This window comes from Bos mutus, chromosome X (assembly GCF_027580195.1).
Source record: "Bos mutus isolate GX-2022 chromosome X, NWIPB_WYAK_1.1, whole genome shotgun sequence".
NCBI classification, from domain to species: Eukaryota; Metazoa; Chordata; class Mammalia; order Artiodactyla; family Bovidae; genus Bos; species Bos mutus.
The window spans coordinates 102,918,190-102,933,074 of record NC_091646.1 but is presented as its reverse complement, the minus strand read 5'-3'; the positions used below and the strand labels follow the sequence as shown (position 1 = coordinate 102,933,074).

The 14,885-nt window shown below is 35.4% G+C and overlaps 1 protein-coding gene across 1 annotated transcript in view; it reads left to right on the top strand.

The window, feature by feature from the left end:
• Nucleotides 1-14,885, top strand: part of IL1RAPL1 (interleukin 1 receptor accessory protein like 1) — a 695,400-nt gene that overhangs the window by 103,814 nt on the left and 576,701 nt on the right. Inside the window, exon 4 of the mRNA XM_070366609.1 lies at nt 3,120-3,273. Coding sequence (XP_070222710.1) covers nt 3,120-3,273 — 154 coding nt within the window. The remainder of the gene's footprint in view (nt 1-3,119; nt 3,274-14,885) is intronic.

Below are 14,885 nucleotides of genomic sequence, written 5' to 3'. Positions count from 1 at the left end.
TGAAACAGGAAATACATCTTTCAGTTCAGTTCAGTTCAGTCGCTCAGTCGTGTCTGACTTTTTTGCAACCCCATGAACCGCAGCACTCCAGGCCTCCCTGTCCATCACCAACTCCCGGAGCTTACCCAAACTCATGTCCATTGAGTCGGTGATGCCATCCAACCTTCTCATCCTCTGTCGTCCCCTTTTCCTGCCCTCAATCTTTCCCAGCACCAGGGTCTTTTCAAATGAGTCAGCTCTTCTCATCAGGTGGCCAAAGTATTGGAATTTCAGTTTCAACATCAGTCCTTCCAATGAACACCCAGGACTGATCTCCTTTAGGATGGACTGGTTGGATCTCCTTGCAGTCCAAGGGACTCTCAAGAGTCTTCTCCAACACCACAGATCAAAAGCATCAATTCTTTGGCGCTCAGCTTTCTTTATAGTCCAACTCTCACATCCATACATGACTATTGGAAAAACCATAGCCTTGACTAGACAGACCTTTGTTGACAAAGTAATGTCTCTGCTTTTTAATATGCTATCTGGGTTGGTCATAACTTTTCTTCCAATTTCATGGCTGCAATCACCATCTGCAGTGATTTTTGGAGCCCCCCAAAATAAAGTCAGCCCACTGTTTCCACTGTTTCCTCATCTATTTGCCATGAAGTGATGGGACAAGATGCCATGATCTTAGTTTTCTGAATGTTGAGCTTTAAACCAACTTTTCCACTCTCCTCTTTCACTTTAATCAAGAAGCTCTTTAGTTCCTCTTCACTTTCTGCCATAAGGGTGGTATCATCTGCATATCTGAGGGTATTGATATTTCTCCTGGTAATCTTGATTCCAGCTTGTGCTTCTTCCAGCCCAGCGTTTTTCATGATGTACTCTGCATATAAGTTAAATAAGCAGGGTGACAATATATAGCCTTGACGTACTCCTTTTCCTATTTGGAACCAGTCTGTTGTTCCATGTCCAGTTCTAACTGTTGCTTCCTGACCTGCATACAGGTTTCTCAAGAGGCAGGTCAGGTGGTCTGGTATTCCCATCTCTTTCAGATTTTCCACAGTTTATTGTGATCCACACAGTCAAAGGCTTTGGCATAGTCAATAAAGCAGAAATAGATGTTTTTCTGGAACTCTGTTGCTTTTTTGATGATCCAACGTTTTGGATGTTGGCAATTTGATCTCTTGTTCCTCTGCCTTTTCTAAAGCCAGCTTGAACATCTGGAATTTCATGGTTCACATATTGCTGAAGCCTGACTTGGAGAATTTTGAGCATTACTTTACTAGCATGTGAGATGAGTGCAATTGTGTGGTAGTTTGAGCATTCTTTGGCATTGCTTTTCTTTGGGATTGGAATGAAAACTGATGCATCTTTAGTAATCTTTAAAGGATTTTCCAATATTAGCAATGCCCTTCTCCGAATGACTTAGTTTCATTCTTGATTATAAACAATGGAGGATTCAGAACATCAAGGGAACTGTTGAAATATTTTTTTACTTTTCCCTGGATTTCTGTCTTGGACAATGTTAAATAGCCTTAAAATTAGCCCCATTATTTTTGTTCCTGTGCATATGAGCTTTGTATTTTATGTGTCTTAATTGTATGGATATTTCTAATCCTGATTTTCTAAAATTTGCTTGCTTTCCGTTGGAAAATTCTAAGCAAGCCCTGATTATTTCCTCAAAAAAGAAGGGATATTAGGAGAGTTTGACCCAGGTCTTCAATTACAAATATTTTTCATGTGTACATTCAACTCCTAGATACGCAATTTCTTTGTTGTTTGCTAAGACATTCATCCTGGAGCAGGAAATGGCAATCCACTCCAGTAGTCTTGCCTGGAAAATTCCATGGGCAGAAGAGCCTAGCAGGCTACATTCCAAGAGTCGGACACAACTGAGTACACACTTGCACGCACAAGAAGGTGATCTTAAGAGTTACGCACTTTTTCTCACTTTTTGCAAATAGTAGCTCAGAATTTGCTGAAATATTAGAGACTACACACACGTGCACACACACTCCCCACACAGAGTCTTACACTCAATTTTTTAAATGACTAGCCTCATATAGGTCCTTTAGTTATGTTTCCACCATCTCCTCAGTCATTGTGACCTTAAGCTAGATAGACCATAACTAGTGAAGTGATGGGTGAAGATGCAGTATATCTGGAATTTTAAAAAGTCTTCAGATTATTTGTCCACAGTCAAGGGAACATATATGGCAAACATTTAGTGTATAATTCATGTAACCATAACCATTTATACAACTAATATGAAGATATTAAATGTGTAGTTTGCACTGAAATAGCCAGATAATTGTGCCCCAATTACACACAGGCATTGAGATACATACTCAAAATAATTATCTGTATAAATTTGTTTTGCCAATAAATTTTTAAAAAGATATGACTTCTGGATAATGTTAAAAGTTTTAAAGCTATTTTATCCTCATTCCGTTGATTTTTAATTTGGCTAGAGAAAATGAACTCATGTTTCTCAAAAACAGAAATCTCCTGAGCCAACATCATTATAATCCAAAACTTGAAGCAGAGACCATAATTTGATATTAACAATGAAAATTGGTATTATGGAACTATAAATATCTTACATAAAAATCATGGCCATTTCTTCCATGAATTGCAGAATATGTATGCTATGGAAAGATCAAATTATTTCTATATGTGGCATTAAAAGATTTAAAATATTGAATTAAAGCATTTTTCTCCATAGAGTTAGTTTTTTTTTTTACTTTCCACTAAAAAATTCATTTTATGTTTTATGTTATTAGTATCAAGGTAGTTAATTTCATAAAAATCAAACATAAAATATTTTCTTCTAAAAGTGATGTCAAAAGTAATCTTAATAAATGTTCCTTTTATTATATCTAATACATCAACATGTAACTATCTGATTTAGAGACACTAATCTTATGCATTAATAAAGTGAATCTTGAGTACTTTTTTCCAAATTGAGAACCTGATTTCCTGGAAATATGGAAAAGGTTTGAAAATCTTTAGCATTAATTCCAAACTCTTCAGCATTTTTAAAATATAACTTTAGAAGTTTTAGTTTAGTCATTTTAAATATTTTATTTTTAAGTCACTGTATGTACTATAAAAATTTTATATTCTTCATGTAGGAATGTAGGACAAAAACATGGAGGCCAAGTATAGTATTCAAAAGAGATACCCTGCTTATAAGAGAAGTCAGAGAAGATGACATTGGAAATTATACATGTGAGTTAAAATATGGAGGCTTTGTTGTGAGAAGAACTACTGAACTAACTGTTACAGGTAAGCTAGTCTTCAGTATTTCACTTGCAAATAATGAAACTAACATTTTAAGTTTCACTTTTGTGCTTCATATTGATTTTTTCAAATCTTTGCAGTGAAAGAACCACTTAACCAAATGCTAAGTGTATTCCTATAGGTGAAATTTATTCCTTCTTGTTTTCAAATCATATTGCCCTGAAATGCATTTGAAAGGTTAAAGAAAATAGGCTTAGGGGATTATAGAAATGTTAGGTTTTGAAAGTACTTGAAATAATGAGTATACAATTTCAGAAAATTATGCTTATATTTTGTAGTGGTGTCATTTTTGGAAACATTTCCTAGAGTGTTGAAATGGAATATATGAAATTTACCTTGATCTTCCTGTCTTGTTGCAAATTTGAAAAATTACTTTTTTACTCTGTGAACTTGACACATGTTCTCATGAACTTGAATATAACAAAATATCACGTGCAATGTTTGAATAATTATGTGAGATGCGTTGCATGGTCTCATTCCTGTATCTGGTTACTAAGGTAGAAAGGCATGAGAGCAAGATTCAGGACAGTGTGTAATCACAGACCTACAACTCACTAGTCATGTGAATATTTTAATCACTATAACCTTCAGAATATCAGTTTCCTCATGTATAAAATGGTGATGATAAAGTTTGCCTTGTTTATTTCATAGGATTTTTGCAAGAATTGAATGAGATAAGCTAATATGTATGAAATCAATTAGCAAGATACAGAATTACATATAAATATGCATCATTTTTGTCATTTTAAGTGATACATTCTTAAATAATTTATTCATCCCTCATTTTATGTTCTTGTGTACTTCTCTCAAAGTGGTTCCAACAGATAAAGTGGGGGGATCAAAATCAATCCTTCAGTCAGTTAAAAATTCATTATTCTTATCTTATTAAGAGAGATTCTTAATAAGTGGTATCTCTGCTTTTTAATATGCTGTCTGGGTTTGTCATGGCTTTCCTTCCAAGGAGCAAGCGTCTTTTTTATTTCATGGCAGCAGTCACCATCCACAGTGATTTTGTAGCCCAAGAAAATACTATCTGTCATTGCTTCCAGTTTTTCCCCTTCTGTTTGCCCTGAAGTAATGGGACCAGATGCCATGGTTGTAGTTTTTTGAATGTTGAGTTTTAACCCAACTTTTTCACTCTCGTCTTTCATCTTCATCAAGAAGCTCTTTAGTTCCTCTTTGCTTTCTGCTGTGTAGAGTGGAATTGTCCGCATATCTGCGGCTGTCAGTATTTCCCCCAGCAATCTTGATCCCAGCTTTTGATTCATCCAGGCCAGCGTTTCTCATGATGTACTCTGCATATAAGTTAAATAAGCAGGGTGACGATATACAGCCTTGACCTACTCCTTTCCCAATTTGGAACCACTCTGTTGTTCCATGTCTGATTCTAACTGTTGCTTCTTGACCTGCATACAGGTTTCTCAGGAGGCAAGTAAGGTGGTCTAGTATTCCCATCTCTTTAAGAATTTTCCAGTTTGTTGTGATCCACACAGTCAAAGGCTTTGGCATAGTCAATGAAGCAGAAGTAAATGTTTTTCTGGAATTCCCTTTATTTCTCTGTGATCCAACGGATGTTGGCAATTTTGCTGTATGGTTCCTGTGCCTTTTCTGCACCCAGCTGTACATCTGGAAGTTCTTGGTTCACATACTGCTGAAGCCTAGCTTGGAGGATTTTAAGCATTACTTTGCTAGCATGTGAAATGAGCGCAAATGTGAAATAGTTCAAACATTCTTTGGTATTGCGCATCTTTGGGATTGAAATGAAAACTGACCTTTTCCAGTCCTGTGGCCACTGTTGAGTTTTCCAAATTTGCTGGCATATTGAATGCAGCACTTTCACTGCATCATCTTTTAGGATTTGAAATCGCTCAACTGGAATTCCATCACCTCCACTAGCTTTGTTTGTAGTGATGCTTCCTAAGGCCCACTTGACTTCACCTTCCAGGATGTCTGGCTCTAGGTGAGTGACACACCATCATGGTTGTCTGGGTCATTAAGGCCTTTTTTGTATAGTTCTTCTGTGTTTTCTTGCCACCTCTTCTTAATCTCTTCTGCTTCTGATAGGTCCTTGTCATTTCTGTCCTTTATCATGTCCATCCTTGCATAAAGTATTCCATTGACATCTCCAATTTTCTTGAAGAGATCTTTAGTCTCTCATTCTATTGTTTTCCTCTGTTTCTTTGCATTGTTTACTTAAGAATGTTTTCTTACCTTTCCTTGCTATTCTCTGGTACTCTGAATTCATTGGGGTATATCTTTCCCTTTCTCCCTTACCTTTCACTTCTTTCTTCTCTCAGTTATTTTTAAAGGCTCTTCAGACAACCTCTTTGCCTTTTTGCATTTCTTTTCCTTTAGGATAGTTTTGGTCATTGCCTCCTGTACAGTTATGAATCTCCATCCATACATAATTTTTCAGACATTCTGTCTACCAGGTCAAATCCCTTCAATCTATTAATTACCTCCACTATATAATCATAAGGGATTTGATTTAGGTCATACCTGAATAGCATAGTGGTTTCCCTACTTTCTTCAGTTTGAGCCTGAATTTTGCAATAAGAAGTTCATGATCTAAGCCACAGTTGGCTCCAGATCTTGTTTCTGCTGACTGTATAGAGCTCCTTCTTCGGCTCCAAAGAAAATATAATCAGTCTGATTTCAGTATTGACCGTCTGGTGATATACATGTATAGAGTCATCTCTTGTGTTGTTGGAAGAGGGTGTTTGCTATGACCAGTGTGTTCTGTTGACAAAACCTTGCTAACCTTTGTCCTGCTTCATTTTATGCTCCGAGGCCAAACTTGCTGTTATTCCAGCTATCTCTTGACTTCCTACTTTTGCATTCCACTCCCCTGTGATGAAAAGACATCTTGTTTTGGTGTTAGTTCTAGAAAGTCTTATAGTCTTCCTCAAACTGTTCAACTTCAGCTTCTTCAGCATTAGTGGTTGGGGCATAGACTTGGATTACTTGATATTGAATGGTTTGCCTTGGAAATGAATCAAGATCATTCTGTCATTTTTGAGATTGCACACAAGTACTGCATTTTGTACTCTTTCACTGACTATGAGGGCTACTCCATTTCTTCTGAAGGATTCTTGCCCACAGTGGTAGACATAATGGTCATCTGAATTAAATTTGCCCATTCCCATCCATTTTACTTCACTGATTCCTAAGATTTTGATGTTCACACTTGTCATCTCCTGTTTGACCACACCCAATTTACCAGCCCTGGGATTTCTTTGGAAGGAATGATGCTAAGCTGAAGCTCCAGTACTTTGGCCACCTCATGTGAAGAGTTGACTCATTGGAAAAGACTCTGATGCTGGGAGGGATTGGGGGCAGGAGGAGAAGGGGACGACAGAGGATGAGAATGGCTGGATGGCATCGCTGACTCGATGGACGTGAGTCTGAGTGAACTCCGGGAGTTGGTGATGGACAGGGAGGCCTGGCATGCTGCGATTCATGGGGTCTCAAAGGGTCAGACACGACTAAGCGACTGAACTGAACTGACTGAGCTCAATTTACCTTGATTCATGGACCTAACTTCCCAGGTTCCTGTGCAGTATTATTCTTAACAGCTTCAAACTTCCTGTATATGAAAAGTATTTTGTGGCAGTCACATTCATCTTATAATAATCTTTAAATCTTGAAATTTTGATTAGTTTAATTTAAAAACAAAATTTGATATCATGAAATTCATTTGATGGCTGTAAGTATTCTGACTGAAAGGAAATTTAGTTAAATCATATACTCTTTGGTGATGTCTTTGAGAAATATTAGACCCAGAAGATAACTGGCAGTAGCAATACATGTTATGTTTAAATAGTAACCACACATTTAATTGTGTAGTATGTACCTATGATGTACACATGTATGATTTGCACTCACTTGGTTTTCAGTTTTGTTGTGTTAATAGGCTTTTGTATAGAAAATTAAAATTTACCCCTTTATCACTTTACCTCCCTGTTTAATGGAACAGTGAAAAATACAGCTATCTATACTTGGATTTTCTCTACAATAAATATTGAATATATTATTTTTTCTTTTTTGCTCTTAATGTATACTGAAGTAGCTTTTCAAGGAGTTAAGTACTGAGACAAAGAAATCTAAAAGTATAATGAAAAATACCTATTCTGAAAAGAGAATAGAATGACTTTCTAGTCTTTATTCTTTGGGATGTGAAACTAATCTTCAGTAAACATATCTTTCCTCTTTCTAGAAACACTTGGTTACTGAAACACTGTCTAGTAAGAGGAGACTGGGAACAGGCTCCTAGAGATTGGAAACTGGGTCCCAAAGAGTAAAATGATATAAATGAGTCTATTTTGTATGATTAATAATAGAATTATGAGGGGGGTTCAGGATGGGGAACACGTATACCCCATGGTGGATGCATGTTGATGTATGGCAAAACCAATACAATATTGTAAAGTAAAAAAAATAATAATAATAAAAAAAAAAAAAATAATAGAATTGTTTTCTCCTAAATGCTAACCAGGGCTATTATATTTTTGTGCATTCATTTTGCAAAAATATATCCTTTTCTTTATGGAAAAAGGAGGAATAATTATTTCTTGATATCCAAGAGAAAGTTACAGCTTCAATGAAAATTTCCATCCAACTGATTATTATCATTACCTCTAACTTAGGTAGATCTACGTGTGAAATTGATTTGGGAAAATACAATATAAAGCAAAATTAAATTGTATATGAAATTTTGGTTGAATCTTAGAACTGCATATTCCAGAATCAAAGTAATATATTAAAATACATTTTAGAGTTTAATAAGAAGTCTATTGATAGGATATACTTATCCAGGACATTATTTCAAATAGTATTACTCTATAGCCCATTTAGGATTCCCTGGTGGCTCAGTGGTAAAGAATCTGCCTGCAATGCAGAAGACTCAGGTTCGATCCCTGGGTCAGGAAGATCCCCTGAAGAAGAGCATAGCTACCCACTCCAGTATTCTTGCCTGGAGAATCCCATGGACAGAAGAGCCTGGTGGGCTACAGTCTGTGGGTTGCAAGGAGTTGGACAAAACTGAGCAACTGTCACTTTTCACTTTATAGCTCATTTACTTTGCCTGTGGCCAAATTGAAAAGTAATTCTCAGAACCCGGGTTAAACTCTCAATATAGTAACAAAGGTCAGCATTTCTCTGCATGATAATTAATCACTATTTTGTATCTTGGTTTTATGTACATCATGATCATATTTTAGTTAATGTAAATCTTACACAAAGCATGGTATCATTTAATTTTAGTGGATCTGCCTTAGATGATATCACGTATTTTGAAGTGTGTTAGAATGTTTCTTTAAAATAAAACCAAAGAGTCCTATATGTAAAGAGAAAAGGAAACATGGGGATAAGTAAAGTGGCATTGTACAGGTCATACTGTAAGCTTTTATGGGAGTTTTTTTTTAATTGAAAGTATATGGGCCTACTAACTGAAGTAGTGGTTTAAGAAAACAGATCACAGTAAAAGAAATGATAAACCTACTTGACACTTTTGGTATACTTTAAACATTTTTGAGAAATTAAATATAATATGTTTTGGCATCGTCTGTAGCCTCCAGCTGCTTCTCTATGCCTCAGCCACACTATTTCACTGTTCTCCTCCAGATATCCTCCTTCTGAACCCTTACTCCTGGAGTGCTCCTCGGGAAAGCCTTTTCTTCCACGTTGCCACAGAGCTGACCCTTACTCTTTCTTTGAGGCACAGCTAAAACCTTCCCTCTGTTCTGAGGTGTAAAGTTCTTCATGACTCCATAGCATTTTTAGAATCGCTATTGCAGCTCTTACCACATTGCATTATAACTATTTGTTGACACTCCTCGATTTTCACAAGAACATGAGTTTTTCAGAGCCAAGGGCAATGTCTCTTTTTTCCTAAATGTTTTACTTTAGAATAGTTTTACATTTACAAAAAATAAAAATAAAAAATAGGGAGAGATCCCATACACCCCACACCCAGTTTTATCCTCCTATTAACATCTAACATAAGTATGGCACACTTGTTACAATTGATGAATTAATGTTTCTGTATGATTATTAAGTCTATATTTTATTCAGATTTCCTTAATTTTTACCTAATGTCCTTTTTCTGTCCCAGCATCCCATTTAGGATAGCACATCGCTTTTAGTTGTTTTGTCTCCTTAGGTTCTTTTTAGCTGTTACTATTTCTGACTTTCCTTGTTTTTATAATCTTGATCATTTTAATGAGCACTTATTTTATAAAATGTCCTTCAATTGTGATTTGCTTGATTTTTTTATGTTTAAATTTGAGTTATATATTCCTGGAAGACCACAAATGTAAAATCACAATGTATCATACCATCAACATGGCTTCATTGTTGATGTTGACATTCATTGATGTTGATGTTGACATTGGTAGCGTTAGTCACTTGCTGGTCAGACTTGGCCACTATAGACTTACTCTTTTTTCTCTGCTTTCACTACTCTACCCTTTGGAAGGAAGTAACTATCTGTAGTCTACACTTAAGGAGTTATGCACCTACCTCTTTGAAGTCAGAGTATATACTTCAATTATTTGAAATTCTTCAGGAGGCATATATCTATTTTCTGACATTTATCTACTTATTCCATCATTTTATATATCAGTATGGACTCATGGATGTTACTTTTATACTTTGGTTTGTATCCACCGTCACCATTGTTGCTCAAATTGTTCCAACTTTGGCCCTTTGGAGCTCTTTTAGTTGTGTGTGTGTGTGTGTGTGTGTGTATACATTTTTGCACTTGTGTGTGTTTGAGTATTTCTTTATTTTCGAATCCTACAAGATGCTCCAGGATCATCCTGGGCATTTCATGCCCCAGTCCTACAATCAACAATTTCTTCCAAAGAGCCCTTTTTCTTTTTCTTGGAGAATGGTACTAGAAACTAAGATCTGGGCAGTGGGAGTACTCTTTGCTAAAGGAGTATAGTTGCTTTTAAGACCTCTCAATTGATAGAGCAAGACATAGGTGTATACTAACCCAGGCATAAACATACCTAGAAATAGTTCTATATGTAACCATCCATATCTATATTGAACTAAATATGAGTTCATACTTATGTCGCTAATCCATTACCATAGAGATCATTCTAGCCTCTTCTTTTGGTTTATCTGTAACCTCCCTGTCCAATAGTGAGAAATCTGGTTACCACCAACTGCTATCTGTTTACTTGTTTACTTACAATATAGGTGTGTAATGGGATTAAAATGGCTGACCTGTATTCCTGTTAGGAGCAACTTTATAGCTTCAAGTGCATTGCCTATATACAGTTTCTTTTCACTTTAGTCTTATGGACTCCACTCATTTCCCAAGTTACTTAGGTCAGCACCTTTCCCTCCCATCCCCTTCAGTGAGCTTATAATAGAGTTAGATTGTTTTATCACATTCTGCATTCCATCCTTGGATCTTCCATTCTCCTAAATAATGTCTTTAAAATTTTACAAACATTAAAGTTTGTAGGGGAAGAAGAAGAATTCTCTGTTTACTCTTCAGAGTTCTTGGCTGAGGCCCCCTATAATAAAAGGCAGGTTAACAAGAGAAAAACAAACATGTTTATTAAAATGTACATTTACCTGGAAGATACCTGGGAAACTTATTACCTTGCCAAGATGGCCAAAGCCACCTCCTTAAATATCATCTTTGGCTAAAGACAAAAGAAAGGTTTTTCAATTCAAAGGGGAGAAAGGCCAATTATGGGAGGTTTACCAGGAAAAGCACAGCAAACCAGGGTGAGTCTAAATCTAAATGCCTTCTCCATTGGTAAGAGTTGCTGAAGATTTAGTCATGTTTCTCTTCCTGGTATAGAGAAGTCACCCTTACATAAATGAAGATTTTCTTTATAAGTATAAATTCCTATTACGATAGGATAACTCTTGTTTTGTTTTCAGAGCTTCTCTTATTTCTATAGTTTCTTAAAAAAAAAAAACCTCAAAATAATCTTTATTCTAAAGGGGCATATTCTGGGGTGGTACTTTCTGCTCCCCTTTATTCCCATCTTTGAGACTTCCCCATTAAGTTTTACAATCTAGAAACTGAGTTGGTAGATGGCTTCATATCTCAATGAATGATTCTTAGTTAAAGAAATGTGTGTTATTTCAGGACACAGTTTTTCACATGAGCTCCCAAAGTTAAATCTTTATGGTGCAAGCAATCAGGGGTTTATTAACAGGCATTTCTATGCAGGAGACAGGTTCGATCCCTCAGTCTCGATCCCCTGGGGCAAGAAACAGCAATCCATTCCAGTATTCTTGCCTGGAGAATCCCATGGACAGAGGAGCCTGGTGGGCTACAGTCCATAGGGTTGCAAAAAGTCAGACACAATTGAGTGACTGAGCACATAGACACACAGAATCATAAAAAAAAAAAGTGATTCAAGCAGAATATAAGCCCAGTTTCTGAGTCATGAGGGCAGCTGGTTAAGAATATTTCTTGATATTAGGCTCGAAGAATCTTTTTTGTTTTATTTGTAAAATGTAACTAACAAAATTTACCATGTTAGCCATTTTTAGATATACATTTCACTGGCATTAAAGTGCATTAACATTGTGTGCAATGATCGCCACCATCAACCTTAGAACTTTTTCATCTTTCCAAACTGAAACTCTGTATCCTTTAAACAGTAACTCCATTAGTCCCTGGAAACCACCCCTCTATTTTCTGTGACCATAAATTAGACCATTTTAGGTACCTCAAATAAGTGGAATTATACAGTATTTGTCTTTTTGTGTATGTTTTATTTCACTTAGCATAGTGTCTTTAGGGTTCATTCACGATAGCTCATTTCTTTCTGTCACTGAGTAATATTCCATTGTGTGGCTGTACCATAGTTTTTCCATTCATGTTTTGAATGATGCATCTTGGATACTTTCAGTTTTTGAACATTATGAATAAAGCTACTATGTACATTATTGTGGAGGTTTTTCTGTTGATGGGAGTTTCAAATTAGTTTAAAAAATACCCAGGGATATAATTTCTAGAGTATATGGTAAGATTATATTCAGCTTTGTGAGAAGTTGCCAAACTCTTCTAAAGTAGGTATACTGTTTTGCCTTTCCATCAACAATGAATGAAGAATTCTAGTGTTCTCCATCCATCTACCAATTTTGTTGCTTGGATTTTAGCATTCCAATAGTTCTGTAGTGGTATCTCACTGTGTTTTAATTGCCAATTCCCTAATTATAGATTATTTTGACCGTCTTTTTATATGCTATTAGTGTTTTGTGTGTCTTCTTTGATCTTATGTCTGTTCAGATATATAGCTCCCTTTTCAAATGGAATGTTTGCTTTTCCATTGCTCAGGTTTAAGAATTCTTTGTGTACTTTTGAATTCTTTGTATTCTTAAAGAATTTATGAATTCTTTATAGCTCTTTTATCAGATCTGTGTTTTCTAAGTTTTTTCTCCCATCCTGTAGCTTTTCTTTTGATTTTTCTTAACAATAACTTTCACAGAGCAGAGATTTAGGGGTTTTATTTTAAAGTTCTTTTTTCCCCCTAAGACTTAGACTTAATTCTATAAATTTCTTCTAAACATTGCTTTTGCTGTGTCCCACAAATTTGGTAAGTTATGTTTTCATATGTTCAAACATTTTTAAATTGATTTACTTTTTAATTGAAGGTTAATTGCTTTACAGAATTAAATGAATCAGCCTCAACATGAATCTGGAGAAGGAAATGGCAATCCACTCCAGTGCTCTTGCCTGGAAAATCCCATGGACAGAGGAGCCTGGTAGGCTACAGTCCACGGGGTTGCAAAGAGTCAGACATGGCTAAGTGAGTTCACTTTCACTTTCTTTCAATATGAATCAGCCATAGGTATACATGTATATTTAAAATTTCTCTTGCAAAGTATCCTTTAACCAGTGTGTTAGAAATGTGTTAATTTCTAGACATTTGGTGATTTTCCCAGCTGCTTTTCTCTTACTGATTTCTAGTTTATTTTCAGAGCGATCTGAGTACATACTTTGTGTGATTTCTATTTTTTAAGAATTGCTAAAGTGTCTTTAATGACCCAGAATGTGATCTTTCATGGTGAATGTCCTATGAGAGCCTGAGAGAAATGTATATTTTGCTGTTATTAGATGGAGAATTCTACAAATGTCAATTAAATCAAGTTTACTTATTGTATTGCTCAAATCAACTGTATCCTTACTGATTTTCTGCTTGCTGGATATTTCAATTAGTGAAAATAAAGTGTTGAAATCTCCAAAAATAGTGGTCAATTTTTCCATTTATCCTTTCAATTCCATATGTTTTTGCCTCATAACTTGGATGTTCCTGTTGTTAGGTGCTTAGAGTTATTATGCTTGGGTGTTGTTAGATGCTTAGGTGTTTAGGGTTATTATGTCTTCTTAGAGAATTGATCTCTTTGTCATTATGTAATATCCCTCTTTATTCACATTTTCCTTGTTCTGAAGTCAGCTTTGTCTGAAATCAATATACCTAGCTTTCTTTTGATTAGTATTAGCATGATATATCTTTCTCTATCCCTTCACTTTTAACTCTTTAAAAAAATTGTTTAAAGTGGGTTTCTTTTCTTTAAAATAGTTAAATCTTAATTTTTTATCCACTTTTACTTTTATTATATTTTAACTGATGTGGTTAGACCACTTATAGTAATTACTGAGGGCCTTCCCTGGTAGCCCAGTGCTTAGGACTCTGTACTTCCACTGCAGTGGCTCAGATTCTATCCCTGGTCAGGAAACTAAGATCCTACAAGCTGTGCAGTGCAGCAAAAAGAAGTAATAATAATTTTTTTAAGTTTAAAAAAGTAATGATTGAATCATTAGACTAGTATGTCTGTCAATGTTTTCATTTGATTGAACTTATTCTTTGTTTTCCTCTCTTCTGCTTTCTCTGGTTGTATAGTTCCACTTTGCCTCTCCTTTCTTATTACAAATTTTACTTCTTTTTTAAAAAATTTGGTGTTTGTCCTGGATGTTTCAATACTTTTTAAAAACCAATCTCAGTTCTTCTCTCTCATTCCTTATGACATTGCTGTTATTCATTTCACTTATCTGTATGTTGTAATCATCCAATAAATTATTTTCTTTAATTTTTACATTAAAAATTTTTTTTTAGATTGTATTTATTTATTTTCAGACACAGTTTGTGAGATCCCCAACCAGGATCAAACCCATGTCCCCCTCGGTGGAAGCACAGAATCATCCAATAAATATTAATTACTACTTTAGACAAGTAGTGGTCTTTAGATCAATTTATAATAAGATAAATAAAATATTTTATTTTACCCTCATTTGCTTTTTTCTAACACTCTTATCTTCTTTATGTTGATCCATGTTTCTGAATCACTTATACTGACATTTCTTGCAGTGAATTTCTGGTGGTGATAAATTCCCTGTTTTTGTTCAAGAATGCCTTTAGTTTTTACCAGTTTAAATGTTTCACTCCACTCTCTTCTTTCTTGTATGTTTTTTGACAAGAGCTTCGCTCTGATTCTTACCCTTGTTCCTCTATAGATATCATTTTTCCTGCTTTTCCCAGATATTCTATTTGTGGTTTTTCTGCAGTTTGAATATTTCTAGATGTTGTGATTTTGTTATTTATCCTACTTGGTGTTTT